This window comes from Silurus meridionalis, chromosome 8, assembly GCF_014805685.1.
Source record: "Silurus meridionalis isolate SWU-2019-XX chromosome 8, ASM1480568v1, whole genome shotgun sequence".
Taxonomy (NCBI): Eukaryota; Metazoa; Chordata; class Actinopteri; order Siluriformes; family Siluridae; genus Silurus; species Silurus meridionalis.
This window is the reverse complement of record NC_060891.1, coordinates 18,065,693-18,083,325: the sequence shown is the minus strand read 5'-3', so window position 1 is coordinate 18,083,325 and position 17,633 is coordinate 18,065,693. Positions and strand designations below refer to the sequence as shown.

Sequence of the window (17,633 nt, the reverse complement as noted above, 5' to 3'; positions counted from 1 at the left end):
ACTTTTTCCGGTCTACAATTGTACAATTTGGTGAGTCTGTGGCCATGACAGGCTTAGTTGACAAGAAAGGAACCTGATAATCTTTCACTGTTGTCCCCCATGCACAGGTTAATGTGTCATGTGTTTTGAGATGCTGTTCTGTTTACCATTATTGTGAAGAGTATATTTGAATTCCTGTCTTATATATACTTACTTATATTTAGACTTCCTGTCAACTAACCCAATATAATTACTCTTCTCTGATATCTCATCAAGTTGTTTCAGCCTACAAAAGGTCTGCACACACGATGGTCTTTGTTTTTGCACCATTTGGAATAATATCTAGTAAATGTTGTATGTGTAATTCCCCAGAGATCAGCAGATTCTGAAATATATAAACATATAAACCTATCTGGCACTAACAAGCATTCAGCTGCACATGACTGAATGACTAGATAACTGCAAGAATGATCAGATGTGCTTGTTTTATAGGCAAAACAATGGGGCACTCTGAGGAACATCTGATTACAAAAAGGCAACAAAGCAATATGCTGTATGCTAGAAATACAAAGTGGTATCTCTTAAAAATATATTGTATTGACCCAAGCAACACAGAATTATTAAAATAATTAAAAGGAAGGCAGACGATGAGCGCTAAACTATCAAAGAAGAGAATCCACAGATCATCTAAATTGCTATAGGAAATAATTTTACTAAGCTGTCTCAGTATAGTGCTGACAAAAAACATGTTCAAACACAGATTTCAACTGATGGTATTGATGGTTTAAACAATTTGACTATAAAGGGATTAGAAGGGTTGGAAATTTAACAAGGATGACAGGGGAACGTTTAAGACGACTAGAAATAGAACCAGCACAAGGGACATGTTGGAAAAAGGGATAAAAAAAGACCAGAGATGAATGAAAGACACTTGCTAGTGAAGTAGGAAGTGGATCATGCTGACAGGTTGCCGAATTAGATTTGGCTGCGAGTTTAATAGAAGACTCAATGAGAGAAAAGTCAGAGGTTTGAAATAGAGTTTAGAGAGGTTTTAGTATAATCAAGTGTTGATTGAAGTAAGGGGAAATTGCATATCTTGCTTATCTTAGCAGAAATGAATGAAGTATATGACAAAAGTTTGTGAACACCTCACTATCACACCCATATACTGTATATATACTGGCAAAACATTCACTGATATTCAGGTTGTTTTATTTATGTAATGAGATGACTGAGATGACAGCGAGCGCACCCTGTATGTTTTCTTTATTTTACAAAAGCAGTGTTTAGCTGTTGTTATGAGTGTATACAAAAAGTAGACCCTTTACAGATTCAACTGAGTAATTTAAGTTCGTTTCGGCATTATGAGAAAAAAATGGCACAAAATGCGTGTTTGTCGACCTCAGAGGGTTAATTGTTGTGTGCACCATGGCGGTGCTTCATTTGAGATTTGGATCGTCAGTAAAACAAATGTTTAGTGATTTAAAAATTATTTTTCAATGTAGTTTAAAAAAAAACTATATGTATATATATATATATATATATATATATATATATATATATATATATATATATATATATATATATTAGTTTAAATTGTTTTTATTTTTAAGCTACACACAGTACCACATAATGACAAAGTAAAAACAGAATTCCAGAAATTTCTTTAAATCTTTTAAAAACAAAAAACTTAAATATCACGTACATAATTATTCAAACCCTTTGCAACAACAGGTGCCTACCAATTCTCTTGATTGTTGCTGAGATGTTTCTACACCTTCATTGGAGTCCACCTGTAGAACGGTTTATTGATTGGACATGATTTGGAAAGGCACACACCTCTCTATAGAAGACCTCACAGCTGACGATGCATATCAGAACCAAGCCAAGAGGTCAAAGGAACTGCCTGCAGAGATCTGAGACAGGTCAGATCTGTGGAAGGGTACAAAATGAGAGAGTCAAAAAAAATTCAAGTCAAATATTTGATTTGAACATGTTTTATAGATATATCATTATATATTAGACATATTCTCTATGTTTGAACTACTGAACCTTGCTAAAATATACAATTTGGTATCAGTGAGCACAGAACATCTAGAGGGGATTACTGAGAACTACGGACACAAATATTTAGCTTATATAAAGATATTTGAAGTCATTCATTAAGGTCTGTATGTATGACTGCAGAAATAATCATTATATTGGTTGTAATCTTAAAAGGAAAACACTTTTAAGTGTTTATGAAATTTTTAAAAATGGTGTCTATAAAAGCTCAGCAATGTGTCCCTGAATCAACTCATGTGCTGCTTTACCCATTATAACGATGCTTTACAGTAAATAAATGGTGTAATTAATTAATGCTAATTTTGCTGCATGTTCCTGTTGACAGTTTTGAGAGCTTTCTCACAAATAATAGTCAACTTAACAAATAACATGCTTACGTTTAAACTGTGCTGTATATTTGCAATAACTTGTCTGAGGTTTGTGAATTGCTATTTGTGAAATCAGAAAGTCAGTTAAAAAGAGTAAAATGTTGTTGTAATGACCAAAGTAATTGCTGACCATTTTACTATAAAGACATAAATAAAGTAATAGAGCAAAATCTTTATGCATTGTAGCTCTTTTTTATGTTTGCAGCATACTTGTTTTATGTGCATGGCGAAAATGTTGGTAATATCAATGCTTACAGCGGCATTTCTAACCCTCTTTGTCAACGTCAAGGCCTCCAACTTCCACTATCTTCCCCTTCAGGCACAAAATCAAGTTTCTGGTTCAGCAATTCTGATAATAATCTGACCTCGGCTGGTTAAGGTGGCTGAGTGTGTCCATACTTTCAGAGGGCAGGTCATGAATTCTCCGTCATTTTAATGCACTTCACATATGCCTCCCACTTGGATCGTATGAACTCTCTCCATCTGTCCTCATAAAACGTTAGGCAAGCGCTTAACCCATCCAAAGTGTCTGAGAAAGAAATAGATACTGGTCATCAGAGGAAAATCTGAGTACTGCCAATATTCACTGGCAATTAATTAACCTCAAAATATGATGTTGATGAATAACAGTTTATTTTTTATTATATGATACCTTATCCTAAGGCATTCATGTTTCTTGCCCAAGTAGGCCTTTTATTAGGAGATGTTGCTGTTCCCATTTTTACCACTAGGCACAATAATAATCTTATAGAGTTTAATGAGATGACCACTCTGTGCTCTGCCTCTACCTGTATGGATAGGCCACTACTCAATAATTAAATCAAAATAATAATAAGAGTTGCTGTATATGGCTATGTATTTTTGTGATACATGTTGGATTTTATCAAGCCCTGGTGCATTTCATTTCTTATTTTGGACAAAAGTGTAGGGGCATTTTTAACATTTCTGGGCTGATGTTTGCTCCTAGTCAGTCCCTGTCTAACATGTCCTTAGGCGACAAGCTTTCTCGGCTACAGAAACTCCAGTCCCAACAAACATTAAGTGACAGACGTTTTGACACTAATAGCTTTGTGGATGTTGATACAAGCAGGCACAGTGGCTTCATTATGCATCTGAATGGAACACCTGAAAAGGGCACAATGACAGTGTTGCGAGGCAGCAAGGAAATGTCTGAAATTTTTCACAAAAAAAAAAAAAAAAATTTACATCTAATTCTTCTAGAATGAAAGTGAAACAGTGAAACAGATTAAATACTAATCATTGTAATCACACAAGCATGTATATTAAGGCATTGTAATGAATCAAAAAAGTACCCAGATCAGTGGGTAAGACAAGCAATCTGTAGAATATTTTGATCTAAAATTGAAATTGTATTTATTGTTATTATTCATTTTTGCAACATTACTTACTTGAGATGGGAAAAGGGAGCATGAGTAAGAAAGGAATCAAATGTAGACTGCTAGCTGGGTCACAATGGGAACATGTTTAATGTACAGTAAATCTAAGGATGGTGAACTGTAGCTGAGCTGTGGTGAGATTAAGCTAGGTTTAGCGAGTTCCATGTTGGAGCAAGGCCTGGGAGAGCATGTACTTTTCCAGTCACAGCAGCCTGACTGGCTCAGACCAGCTCAATGATAGAGGGATGATTAATTATGGTGGTGATGAAATGTGATAGCTGTGGAAATGTCAACGAGATGACACCACTCATCAGTGTGATGCAGCGGGGAGGACAGATCACACGCAGACATCTGGAAGGATGCGGAGCAGCAGGCGCTCTCTGCCTCCGCACAGTCACTGTTTCTGTCCTGCGTTGCCTGTGCTTTTCTCTCCTTTCTGCTCATGCTCCTGAGAGAAAGCTATTTATACAGCTAATACCACAGCAGTCACTGTAATGACATTCTTAAGGCTGGCTCATCTGGCTAAATCAAAATCCATTTGTTGCAATGTGGACTTTAAATAATTCCTATATAGGCTCATTTACTGCATTTTTTCTTGACATTCTCTTACTCATTTGTGAAAAGAGAACTGTCTATAGCACACAGTGGTAATACTGTATATTTGCAACAAATACAAGCTCACTGAGCCTTGGAAAATCTATTTTTAGATTCGTAACATGGGCAAATCTTTGAAAAAACAGAACAAAACAAAAAGGGGAAACACACAGGCTGTCCCCAATGCATTGCTTTTCTTACCAGAATAAATTAAATCAATGTGATAGATCCCAGAGGAGCTGAGATTTGTCCCATCCTGTATTTGAGCTTACTGTGTGCCACTAGAGCGGTGTACTGCCTGTTTGTTTTAAACACAGTCTTGTTTTCACTGCACTTCTCTTTCCTCTGCTCAATTTCTGAAACACAGCTGTGTTCAAAGTCTATAAAACATCATCAAACATCTGTGGATAAAGCAATTTATTTGCTTGAAGCATATAAGGGCTGCTTAATTTAGCATGTCAATGCTCATAAGACCTGTGAACAGCCAGGGAGAGAACACAATAATGGCTGAGCAAGATAACTGAGTAAATAAATATTCAATTTACTTTGCTTGTATACATTTGGAAAACTGAATGTCAATGAAGCAGGTGTCCATATGGACTTACCTTCTGCTGCAAAGTTTCAGGAGTAATTTTTTGTAACACATCAGCAGGATTTTTTATGTCACTAAAAGTTTGAAAGGTTCAGTCTCAGAGATGGACGTGTTATGGATTTGTAAAAGTTTCTAGCTTAATGAGAGAGCTATAATTGAATATAAAGCATGTCTGTGTAGACAGAACAGAACTAAATCTTCATGTATAATTTTAGTAGCTTTATTTTTTTAGGCGAGATTTTTCATGAAGCATGCAACATTCAATTTATCATTTTGGAGATGTGGAGGGGGAAAAAAAGACTGCAGTCATTAGAATATAGCTGGTGTAAAAAGTAGAAGGCTGCCTACACACACAGTGGAGCTAAACCTGGCATTCCTGAAAAAGCAGTACTGTAGCTCTCAATCTGCTACATTTTACAGCACTTAGTTAGCCTAATACATTCTGATAAATCTTCTGCTCAACAGCTTTTTCCGCTGAATAACTTAATTGAATAACTGAATATTTTTTATTTTTGTTTCTGTACCTCCTTTAATTTAATGGGATGCAAGCAGATGTTGTCTTTTGATTGTTATCTTATTGATTGTAAAGTTATATACTGCATATAACAGTTGGTAACATTTAATTATTGTGTGTCTAAATGAAGCACATGTTTTTTAAATTGTTGCTGTATTTCCGTTGACATTGTGTGTAAACACATTTTTGATACCTGGCCAAGAATAGAAGCTCTCATGAAACGTGTCATCCCCGGAGTCCACACACCAATTTATAACAGGAATCGTGAACAATATACAAGGTAATGAACAAATCCACAGAATTTTTGCTATATAATGCTTTCATTCCTTTAATTATTAATTAATTAATTATTTATTTAATTAATATTTTAATACAAAATCTAAGGTAAGTTAAGACTAAAATCCAGACACATTTCAGACAAATGTTTTGAGCCTAAATGTAAAAAAAATAACTGTTCAGTTAACTGACTTCATAAGGTGAGCAGTCAACCTTTATTAAGCCACTGTTATAAGAATCCATCAAACTGCAAGCCATGCTTTTATTTATAGCTGAATATCTATTTAGCTATCTCATATCTCATGAAGATGTGCTGACTGTGAAATGCTTGTGTTGAGTAACAATTGTATACCTAGTGACTGATTAGTAATCAGGTGATTGCAATTGTGACCTCTGCTGGTGGGGTGAAGAATTTCTGGAAACCATATGTAAAATTTGTTGCATTACAAATGTAACTCAACTGACTCTGCAAACAAGTACAAGATTGCAGAAATGAAATTTGTGTGCAGATAGATAGAAAGATCATTGTGCAGACTAGAAATGAACATGAAACAATATAAGCATGCTGCCTTTCATGCTATTCAAGGTCAGAGCAAAATGCATAATTTTGATATTTTTCAAAGCCTTCAATTTCTTCTTTTTTGTTAAATAAGTCACCTTGGAAAAGACCACACCACTCAGGTGATCATGGAGGTGATCATAATTTTGTGTTGATTTGCATCACTCATGGAGCAAAGGACACAAACCAATTTTCCTTACAGCGTAACCATACCACTGGATTTCTCTTTAATTTGTCAGCCACCTGTATATTTATTTATTGCTGATGATTTTATTCTATGTAATGTGTTTAGTACATAAGAAGCCATGGATAGTGCTGTTTATATGGAATTAATTAGATTGTTTTAGCTTTTGTGAAAAGATGACCAGTTGTAGGGTGCAGTTTCTGTGGTCGTAGTAAAGTATCGATGTTCATTAATCATGCTGTAAAGCCACCAGATGCAGTTCTGTGAGCAGGAGCGCTGACCAGGGCATAGGACTTTTCCTCATCGTCTGACCCAGCACAGGGTTTGTCCAACACAGCACATTTTTAGACATTAGATGGGGATGCCCAGTAACTGGAGCACAGAGCACATGCGCCATGGAAGGCTAACCAGACAACTTGCTTACCGAACTTGGTACAGCGTCAGCAGACAGATGTGTGCTGAATAAATCAAACATCGTAACTGTCACGCTGATGCACTTGGGTGTTTAGCAAGCTGTAGCATCACAAAGAAAAATGACTTCTTAAAACTGAAATCTCTCAGTGGCAGTTTAACTTTACGGTGTATCTGCTAAAGCAAAGCATCTGTTCTGAGCTTTTATTGCACTGTAATGTACTGACTATAGACATAAACAATGCCAGCCTCACTTTTCCAGTAGTGCAAAATGATTTGCACCTAATATAACTTGACTCATTTGTGATCCGCACATTTGATTTGGCACATGTAGGATGTTTTGGTGACAAGGTGAGGGAGGCGAGATTGAGATGGTTTGGACATGTGCAGAGGAGGGACATGAATTATATTGGTAGAAGAATGCTGAGGATGGAGCCACCAGGTAGGAGGAAAAGAGGAAGGCCAAAGAGGAGGTTCATGGATGTGGTGAGGGAAGACATGCAGGTAGTTGGTATGAAAGAGGCAGATTTAGAGGACAGGGTGGTATGGAGACGGATGATCCGCTGTGGCGACCCCTAATGGGAGCAGCCGAAAGAAGAAGAAGAAGAAGATAACTTGACTATATACTGTAATAAATGTCGTGTTTAATAGTGAATTTAAATGAATACAGAAAGTTGTGATGAGAGTTGTGTTTTCGATTGTATTATATTTCAAGGATATATAGCATCAGCATTAATTCAGGATATTTCTACGATGCACAATCTTATATGTTATACAGAGGATTGGAATGAGCATATTATACTTATGTGTCTGAGAACAAACCACATGAACACTTTTTATCTTCTGTTTTTGTCTCTTATCTCCCTCATAAACTCTTTTTCTGTAAATACAATAAGAAACAAATACGGCAAAGAACACCTGGAAATATCACCAGTGTCCCCAGCCAGCAAGCAAAAGCAAGGATGCAAGAAAGCAAACACACTCTTCACTCTTTTTATTTTGATGCCAGAGCAGTGGTGTGCTCAGATCTAGAATTAAGCTTTATTAACAATAACAAAGAGGCAAAAAGTACAAATATAACAAGAAAATATCCTCCACATATCAGACACAAAATCCATCAGTGTTTGTAACCATAGATTTTGGCAGGAATGGTAGCCCATAGCATGACATAGCTTCAAACTAAATATTCATCAAATCATTGCATTATATCTTATACTGTATCCTATAAAAATGGTTCTGTACACAATAGTCTGCACTTTGCAGGTTTGTATTACATTTACTTCTGATTACGTGCTATAAAACACTATTTTAGCAGCCATGGGCCATTTTAGTCTAGCCCAGTCATGCAACACCATCATTAACTGTGCTTCTTCTTCATTGACAATGTTCATGGGGCGAACATGTGGATCATGCTCAGAGAAAAGCATTATCCATCCCCTTTGGATTGCATGATCTCACACATGCCTATGATTGTTGCACAATCATCTACTACTTTCAGCTTCTCCCATTAGGGGTCGCCACAGCAGATCATCCATCTCCATACCCCCCCTGTCCTCTACATCTGCCTCTTTTAAACCAACTACCATCCATAAACCTCCTCCTTGGCCTTTCTCTTTTCCTCATTCCTGGCAGTTCTTTTATCGATATACCCCATGTCCTACCTTCAACCAGTCTGTCATTCATACTGCACACTTCACTGCTATCACACTGTCCTCATACATGTCCTGCACCACCCTCACATACTTCTCTGATACACCTGACTTCCTCATACAATACCACAACTCTTCTCTTGGCACCCTGTTGTACGCTTTCTCTAAATCCACAAACACATAATGCAACTCCTTCTGACCCTCTCTATACTTCTCCATCAACATTCTCAAAGCAAATAATGCATCTCTAGTACTCTTCCTCAACATGAAACCATACTGCTGCTCACAGATAGTCACGTCTTCTCTTAGCCTGGCTTCCACTACTCTTTCCCATAACTTTATGGTGTGACTGATCAGCTTAATTCCCCTGTAGTTACTGCAGGTCTGCACATCTCCCTAATACTTAAAAACTGGTACCAGCACACTCCTTCTCCATTCCTCAGGCATCCTTTCACCTTTCATAATCTTGTTAAACAATCTGGTTAAAAACGCCAGTGCTATCTCTCCTGAAAATCTCCACGGTTCTACCGGTATGCCATCTGGTCCTACTCTTCATCCTCTTAATCTCTGCTCTCACTTTCTCCTTAATAATCCTATCCACTTCCTGCTTCACCATCTCCACATCATACAACCCTCTCTCTCTAATTTTCCTCGTTCATCAGCTGCTCAAAATACCACCTCCTTCCACCTTCTTGATAGTCAACACATTTTTATCTCCTTCCTTTATTGCTCCTACTTGCAGCACATCCTTCTGCCTGACCAATCGGTACAAATCCTTTTCTCCTTCCTTGGTGTCCAACTTTTTATACAGCTCCTCATATGCCTTTTTTTGTTCACCACTGCCATTTCCATCCTTTTAGCAAAATCTACCACCAACTGCTCTTCCATATTCCTCTCCTTAAGGCCATACCTACCCATCACCTTTTATTACCTCTGTTCCCTTCACCTACATGCCCGTTAAAGTCTGCCCCAATCACCAATCTTTCTTAACTATGTACACCCTCTACCACTTCATCTCACTCCAGATTTTTTCTTACAACCCACTTGTGGAGCATAGGCACTGATAACTTCACCTGGTCACTCAACACCAGCTCTATCACCAAGAAAGACCAGCAGTGTCTCTATCAGGTAGGCCATAGCATGACATGTGGTTTGGGAACTGCACCGTCTTGGATTGCAAGACCCTACAGAGGGTAGTGAAGACAGCTGAGAAGATCACCGCAGGCTCTCTCCCCTCCATCACAGACATTTACACCACACGCTGTGTCCGCAAAGCCAACAGCATTGTGGACGACCCCACACACCCCTCACACACACTCTTCACCCTCCTGCCATCAGGGAATCGGTTCTGAAGCATTCGGGCCTCACATCCAGACTGTGCAAAAGCTTTTTCCCGCAAGCCATCAGGCTTCTCAACACAGAACTAAACTGAAACTCACACACACATACACTCACTCAACTGTGTGTTACTGAAGTGTTTCTGTAGTCCTCCTTCAGGATCACACCTACACCATTCTCTTTCCACCCACACCATGGTAGAACAGTTTACACCCACCTTCAATGTTTCTGGCCTTACTCCCTTTCCACTTTGTCTCCTGAACACACAACATATCTACCTTTCTCCTCTCCATCAAATCAGCTAACTATCTCCCTTTACCAGTCATAGTACCAACATTTAAAGTTCCCACTCTAACCTCCACTCTCCTCCACTTCTTCTTTTCCTGCTGTCTATGTAAACGTCTTTCTCCTTTCCTTCTCCTTCTTTGGCCAACAGTAGCCCAATTTCCACCGGTACCCTGTCGGCTAACGATACCTGTGGCGGTCAGTGTTAACCCGGGCCTCGACCGATCCGGTATGAAATTCTTATTTGTGATCCGCATATTCGATTTGGCACATGTTTTACGCTGGATGCCCTTCCTAACGCAACCTTCCCCATTTATCCGGCCTTGGGACCAGCACTAAGAGTGCACTGGCTTGTGCCTCCCTAATGGCTGGGTAAGTAGTAGTAGTACTAAATGTAGCCTTTGCTTTCTTAATCATGGCTGTAAACATTCATAATAATAATCTTTTGTAGGCTGACCTCGATAATGGCTTCTGTCAACACAAATCTTTCATTAACCTTGCATGATTTTATTTGGCTTTTAGGGAATCTTTGCACATACCGCCACCTGCTGGAGATGTGTTGGAGCTACAATAAAGGGAAATACAGAGTGCTACACTTGAACTAGTATTATCTTTTATTAAAGCCCCTTACTATTCTTTTTTCTTTTTAATATAATGCAGTGGTAACATTTCACACAAATAATATTGAGTAACACCCGAACAAACATCTCTCTAAATAGTATTAAAAAAACTATCTGAAAATATTAATGCATAACAAACAAGACAATTATTATTAAAAAAACAAACAAACAAAAATAAAACTTATCTAAAGCTACTGTTCACATTCTGTATTTGTTTTTAGGTAGGCCTAACTGCAACTGTCCTAAACTACAATCAACATCTTAGTAAACAACCTTTCACGTTATAAAGGAGCATGCAACCATCTCTTCTGTTTGTTTCACTTCTTGCTGGGACCACACAGTGATATTAGGCTGCATATAGGGCCAAGCTCTGTCCTCAAATATGTTTTGGTCTAAAGCAGTTTGGGCACTGATCATTGACCATCATCCAACTCCATTGGGGCTTGGCAGAACAAGCAGCTCACCAATCTGCCCTATAAAACAAGAGTTTGTCAAGGTTCAATAATTCAAATGAATTAAGAAATTAGAAATGAGTTACTCTACACCTGCCATGTCCTCACTGCTAAAACATAAATACAAACAAAAGATGATGTGCCAAATGTGGTAATATAATAATAATAATAATAATAATAATAATAATAATAATAATAATAATAATAATATAGATGATTGATTTAGTTCTCTTAAATGAAATCTCTTACATAAATCTTCAGATAATTAACTTTTTAAAATGTACGTCTGTATTTACAGTATATAGCATTTATGATAATTGGCATGGTATCTCTTTATTAGTTAAATTAAATTTAACCTACTATTTAATAACACTGCCCAGTTCTAGGAAAAACTCAAATCTTTATTAAGTGATGCTTTCAAGGTCACTCAGTTGTTTTAAATCTCTATTGATTTTTCACTTTATTCTCTTGAGATATTATTACACTAGATTTAAACCTTTTGCTCTACACTTTGCTGTTGTAAGTGGGTTGACAGAATGAACAAAATTTTTACCAATCACCTAAAAAGGTTGAATGAATGATGAATGATATTTCTCTGCTGATTTCTCTTCAACAGAAAGATATTTAATGTGACCAGTGTGAGCACTAGAACTGCACAGTATGAGAATCCTTAACCCAGATGAAAGGTTGTTTTGAAGTGCAAGACTAAGTTTGAAAGATTTAAACTGATGTTTGCATATAAATAAAACATAAGGATTCTCATTATTCTCTACTGTGTTTATGCAATTAAATAAATGCTATAGATGGTTACGATTTTATAGTCAGCTTTTAATAAGCTATAATACATTTTACTAAGTCAATAAATTGCTGATTTGACAGTTACGTTGATAAAAATGTCATGTAACAATTTTCCCTATATTATCACATTCATTATTCATTGTTTGTGTTCAACCTAAACAATGTATGTAAAATGATAAACAGGTCAGTATATAAGAAACATTAAATCCATGTAATGTTGGTAACAAGGTATGAGTAATAATAAATACACAATATTTTTGGCATTAAAATTATTAGTAGCTAATTTAGATATGGTGCAAAAACGAATAAAGGTTTTCTAACATTCAGTTACGGTTTGCCCAATTCAATCTTTATTGCCTAATTATATCTTTATTCAATTTTTCATAACTCTTCTTCCTTGCCAGTAGGGGGTGCTGCAGCAACACAGGAGCAGTGTTATTTTTTGCAGAAAAGTCATGCCAATATCATACTAAACATGTTAGTATCTGGTAGAGTATTCGCTAATGTTGGAGTTATTTAATACTCAGCTGTCAAAATTTAATATAATTCTTACTAACATTCTAACTTTATCCTAATTCTATATAACATCCTAATTTGCTCATTCACTGTATATTCAATTTGTGTTTGAAAGTAGTTAAAAACAGTCTCATGCAAACAGACCAATACCTTATTGTTAGTGATATTGTACATTTGTTACATATATAACACTCATTTCATTTATTTTTTCAACATGAACATTTTCTACTACTACTAATCCCCAACCCCCCCACCCCCCACCCCATCTGATTCAGAAAATTGAGATGTTACTTTATTGCTATATGCCATGTTGAGCATTTATTTCTTCTAACACACAACTTGGTTTTACACAAGTGATTTATTGAGTGTTTTTACTGTCACCTTGATGTCATATTGGTATTTGATTATATTGTGTATTGTGTTTGTGCTACATAAAGGCAACATTGTGTGATTCCCACAGACCCAATCAGTGATATGTTCCCAGCCAGCACTTGTAGCTAGAAGACACTTTTCTGAAGGGTTCTTATAAAGCTAACTTTGTAAAGCAAATCATTATAACATCACACTTTCAAAAATTTCAAAAATGTAACCATTACTGAATGTTGTAGATAGATGTTTAGATTAAAGTATTCAGGCAATATAAAATGTAGCATATAACTAGTGTTAACAGTTTCCTTCTAAACACAACAGTCAAAGCACCGATGATACATCTGAATCTGGTATTTCAATTTGGGCAAATGTTTTTGTCAGCAGGTTTGATGTACCCCATCCATTTACCATGGACCTGATACAACTAGTAAAGTCTTAATAAAATTCAACCCTTAAGTAAATGACATTGGTTGAGACTGGGTACTCCAAATGATTAGCTGTTTGAAGTTCAGGAAGTTGGAAGTGCCCATCCCATTCCCCCATTGTGCCATGCTTTGTAATGCACTTATGTCCAACAACACATTACTATCCAATGGATTCAACCATTGCCCAAGTTCTCACTTTATGAATGTACCACAAGTTCCAGTCCAGCGTGTGATTTCAGTCCTCAACCTGGGTTGGTCTGTTACTTACAAGCAATTAAAAAAGGTACAACAGTCATACATTCCATTTAAAGTTGTGTGTGTGTGTGTGTGTGTGTGTGTGTGTGTTGAATGGCATAATATACTGGAGGTTAATTGTTGCATAGCCCAAAATGTCAATTCTGCAGATTTAGATATCCTGTGTATTATACTTACTATAGATGACAGGTGGGTACTAGCATACCATAGCATATTATCAAGTTACATCACACCGAAATTACACACAACAGATACCTCTTGTATACAATACATTGTCTTACATGAGTGTAAACCATAAATGTCTTATATGGTAATATACTGTACATCACTTTAACTTTCAAAGTAACTTGATCTTTCAAAGTAATTTGTTCGATACACATAATTTGGTTTTTACATGATCTAGAGTGCAATATGATTATGAAGAAAGGTTGTCCAGTAAAACATAACTTTGTGATCAAAGTTAAAAGCACACTGAGAGGATATTTGCTTTGTAAAGGATGATGCCTCTGTATTTAACAAGACAAAGAAACACTTGTCTTGCAACATTACATAAGAATCTTGCAGCTATAATTAGAACCATGTAATAGAAAAATTATTACTTCTCACATAGGACACTGATTATTGCTGTGAATGCGATGATGATGTAGACAAATTGCCGAATATTTGATTACATTTTGGTAAATATAGTGCTGTGGACATTCTTAGTTCAACATAAACACAAAGTCTGTCTTATAACAATGCACCAATCCCAAAACAGCCTCTGGCCTGTAAATGTTGGGTCATGGACACTGATTCCTGAGTGACAGGTCAATTTTGAGTTTAGTGTTGGTTCGTTCATATCTATTTGTTCTATCCATTATTAATATCCCTCAATGGTGCATCAGTGTGCCTCATAAGGAGGTCTCTACACATGAGCTGTTTCTGTGGAAAGATCTGTGATTGGGGCAGCTCTCACTGCAGTGGACAATGAGAACTGGGAAGTAGAGAGCATCTTGGTAGGCTGGAGGGTCATCCTCAGTTGTGGTTATGTGTCCAGAAAGACAGCGCGTGTTCTCACTGGGACTCTCGGGTTCATCCAGACTGCCGCTCCTCCAGAAGCAGCTGCGGCGTGAGCCATACAGACGACCGAGTGAGAAACGGCTGCTGCTAAACGGAAGGCGAGGGCTTGCATTGCAGATGCTCAGAGCACTACGAGAGAAGACTGAAGAGCTGCTGATGGCTCGGTGGCATCGTTCACAGTTCTGCCTAAAACCTCCTGGGCGCTGGGCTAGATCCATCAGACCCGCCTCTGAGTAACTGGGCACAAGCTGTTGGTTGGAGCGGATGTGCCATTCTAGCTCAGTGCTGTCAATGGTATTGACCCTAGGAATGTGCCTGCAGTATGGATGCTCTTCACATGGTGTCATTGGGATGTACTCTGTTCCAAAGAGCTTTTCCACTCGGTAGTGAACGTAAGCTGTGCGGTACTCTGTTAGCACCCTCAAAGGCCAAGAGAATGTGAGGAAGGCAGCTGTCCAGAAGACATAGTTAGAGATGTACCAGGGGTGGTTGTCTGGATTTGAGAAGGCAATCATATACTCTTTGAAGTCTACATTCTTCAGGTGCATTCCTTCCCGGGCCTCCATGTAATCATCAAGACCTTCATTGTCAGTAAAGAATCTGGCCCGCTGAGTAAGATAGGAGTTCTCAGACTCCACATTAGCAAAGCTAAAGCACTTAGTGAACCTTAATTTGGTGATAGGTGATTTATCCAGGCCAACTAAATGCTTGGAAACATCCTTTACCCCGCAATGAACATAGTCAAATTCTGCTTCAGCCACATGGGTGTTCACCCTCTCATGATACACTTGAGTGGTGGTGTAGGCATCGCCGTTGCGGTAGCGCGTTACTTGTCTTGTTCGCCGGACATAATGGTAGCTGATGGCTTTCCACCAAATACAAGGCTTGGCCTGTTGCATTTTCTGCACCCTTTCATAGATACCTTCTGCGTCCACTTTGTACTGCAGCTCGTTACGTGCATGGCAGTGCCAACACTCCACCAAGTAAACCACATAGAGCATGACAAGGAATGCTAAAGGGATGTAAATGTAACCATCAGAGCATGGACTGTCATGGTATATCATGGACTTTCCTTTGTAGGCACTGTCGAAGCTTAGCCGAGTCACCTTGGTAACATGGCACCACACCATAGCTCCCATGCACCCGTACATGAGCATGGACAGCAAGAGGCATTTCCAGAACACTTCTCTGCACAGGGACTTGCTCAGTGACTGTTTCAAAGGCCTTTGCTGCATGAAAACACAGGGGCAGAAAACAGCACACATTGATTTGCATAGTTGAAAACAGATAATCACTGAGCTCACTAAGCGAGCTGTAAAAAGCAAATGCCTCAAGGTTCAATGCTGATATTAAACAATCAATAAATTGTAATCGTTAATAATATATTTTCGCATGGCAGATTCAGAATAATGCTGCAAGATTAACATAAATTGTGGCATACATTCGATGCAATAAAGGATTATCACATCAACTATTACACAAACACAGGTGTACTGAAGGATGGAGCCTAAATCATGCATTTATGCAAAGATCATGTATTTGCTCATGTGTTTACAGTAGTGGCTTTAGCATGAATCAGCCAACCATGCAGGCTGACTGGCCAATTTCTTAATCTTGCATGAATGAAACTGGTTCAGGTGTGTGTAATAGTAAATCGTGCTATTTGCTTACTACTGGTGCAGCATGATGGTGGTGCATGAGTCTTGTTTTCCTACCTCCTCTCTCGGGCTGTCTGCCTCCTCCTCTATCGCGGTCGCAGTGCTGCTCTCACTGCCTGTCGCAGCCGAACCTGGCGGGGACATGATGCAGGGATGCGCCGGGGAGCACCGATTACAGATCACACACAAAAAATGTATAAAAAATAAACAAAAAATCCGAAGTGCTTAAGTGTTTCTTGTAAATGCCACCCGGTTCCTTATTAATAAATTAAAAAAGGTTATATGCTTCCTTTTGCGTCGCGTGCCGCCCTCCAGCAGTGTCAGATCTTCGCCTGATCTTGATTTACCAGTTCATCTCCAAACGAATAACTGGTACAAATGAAATAAGAGGAAGCCCATTAAAGGGCATTACTGCACAGACAGACCTTAGCCATGCGTGTTTCGGCTGGAGGATGCGTTGGATTCAGGATGCAGCATTAGTGCGCCGCCATGCCTCCGGTGTGCCAGAGAAGACGCGTTAAGACGGATTTCAGACGCCATTAAAGAAACGACGGACAAAAGATTACCCTATTAACCGACTTGTATTCATTTACTAGGATTGATACGTACCAAGCGAAGGTTATTCGGGTTATAAGATACTTAGGTGCTCGGATGTTGGTGGAGGATGGGGAGCGCGACCTTGTGCATGGAGGGTGGAGGACTCACTCTTCTCGTTCAGCCGACAGCAGATGTCGACAATTGGGCCAAATTCAATTAAAGGAATTGCTGGGTATAATCAAGCAGCCGTTATGTTATTGAACTCAAATGAAAAAAAAAACGCTTCATTATCGCCACCAAATCCCCATCTATCTTACCCCATCATACCTATTATAAAACTTTGTCTATTGTTTGCATTCAAAGTTAGTAATTATCTAAATGCATTATGATTAAAGGATATCTAAACAAAACTAAACCTTGCCAACGTTTCAACGTTTAACATAGTGTGCAAGGTCAATATACTGTAAAATATACTGTAAAATATGCCTTTAAAATAAGGCAATTACACATTTTCTTTATAATTACCTATAATGCCTTCAAAATGCATCAATTGTAATCAGAATTACAGTTCGTACAGTTTTATGAAAATAATTTCTAGTTATACAAGAAAACGAAACAAATGTACTTTTTGTGCCACAATTTTCTCATTTACTTTTGCTGTATTTTTCAACTCTCCTTGGTTTAAATGACAGTAAATGTCACTTGACTTTCAGTGAATTTAACCTTGGCGTGGG

At 38.0% G+C, this 17,633-nt stretch overlaps 1 protein-coding gene across 1 annotated transcript; it reads right to left on the bottom strand.

The window, feature by feature from the left end:
* Window positions 1-12,935: 12,935 nt before the first annotated feature.
* Window positions 12,936-17,092, bottom strand: tmem151bb (transmembrane protein 151Bb). Its single transcript, XM_046855109.1, has 2 exons — window positions 16,420-17,092; window positions 12,936-15,933 (listed from the first exon to the last, which is right to left on the bottom strand). Exons 1-2 carry the CDS (start codon window positions 16,504-16,506, stop codon window positions 14,536-14,538), a joined length of 1,485 nt encoding a protein of 494 aa, XP_046711065.1. The 5' UTR covers window positions 16,507-17,092; the 3' UTR covers window positions 12,936-14,535.
* Between the last annotated feature and the right edge of the window lie 541 nt (window positions 17,093-17,633).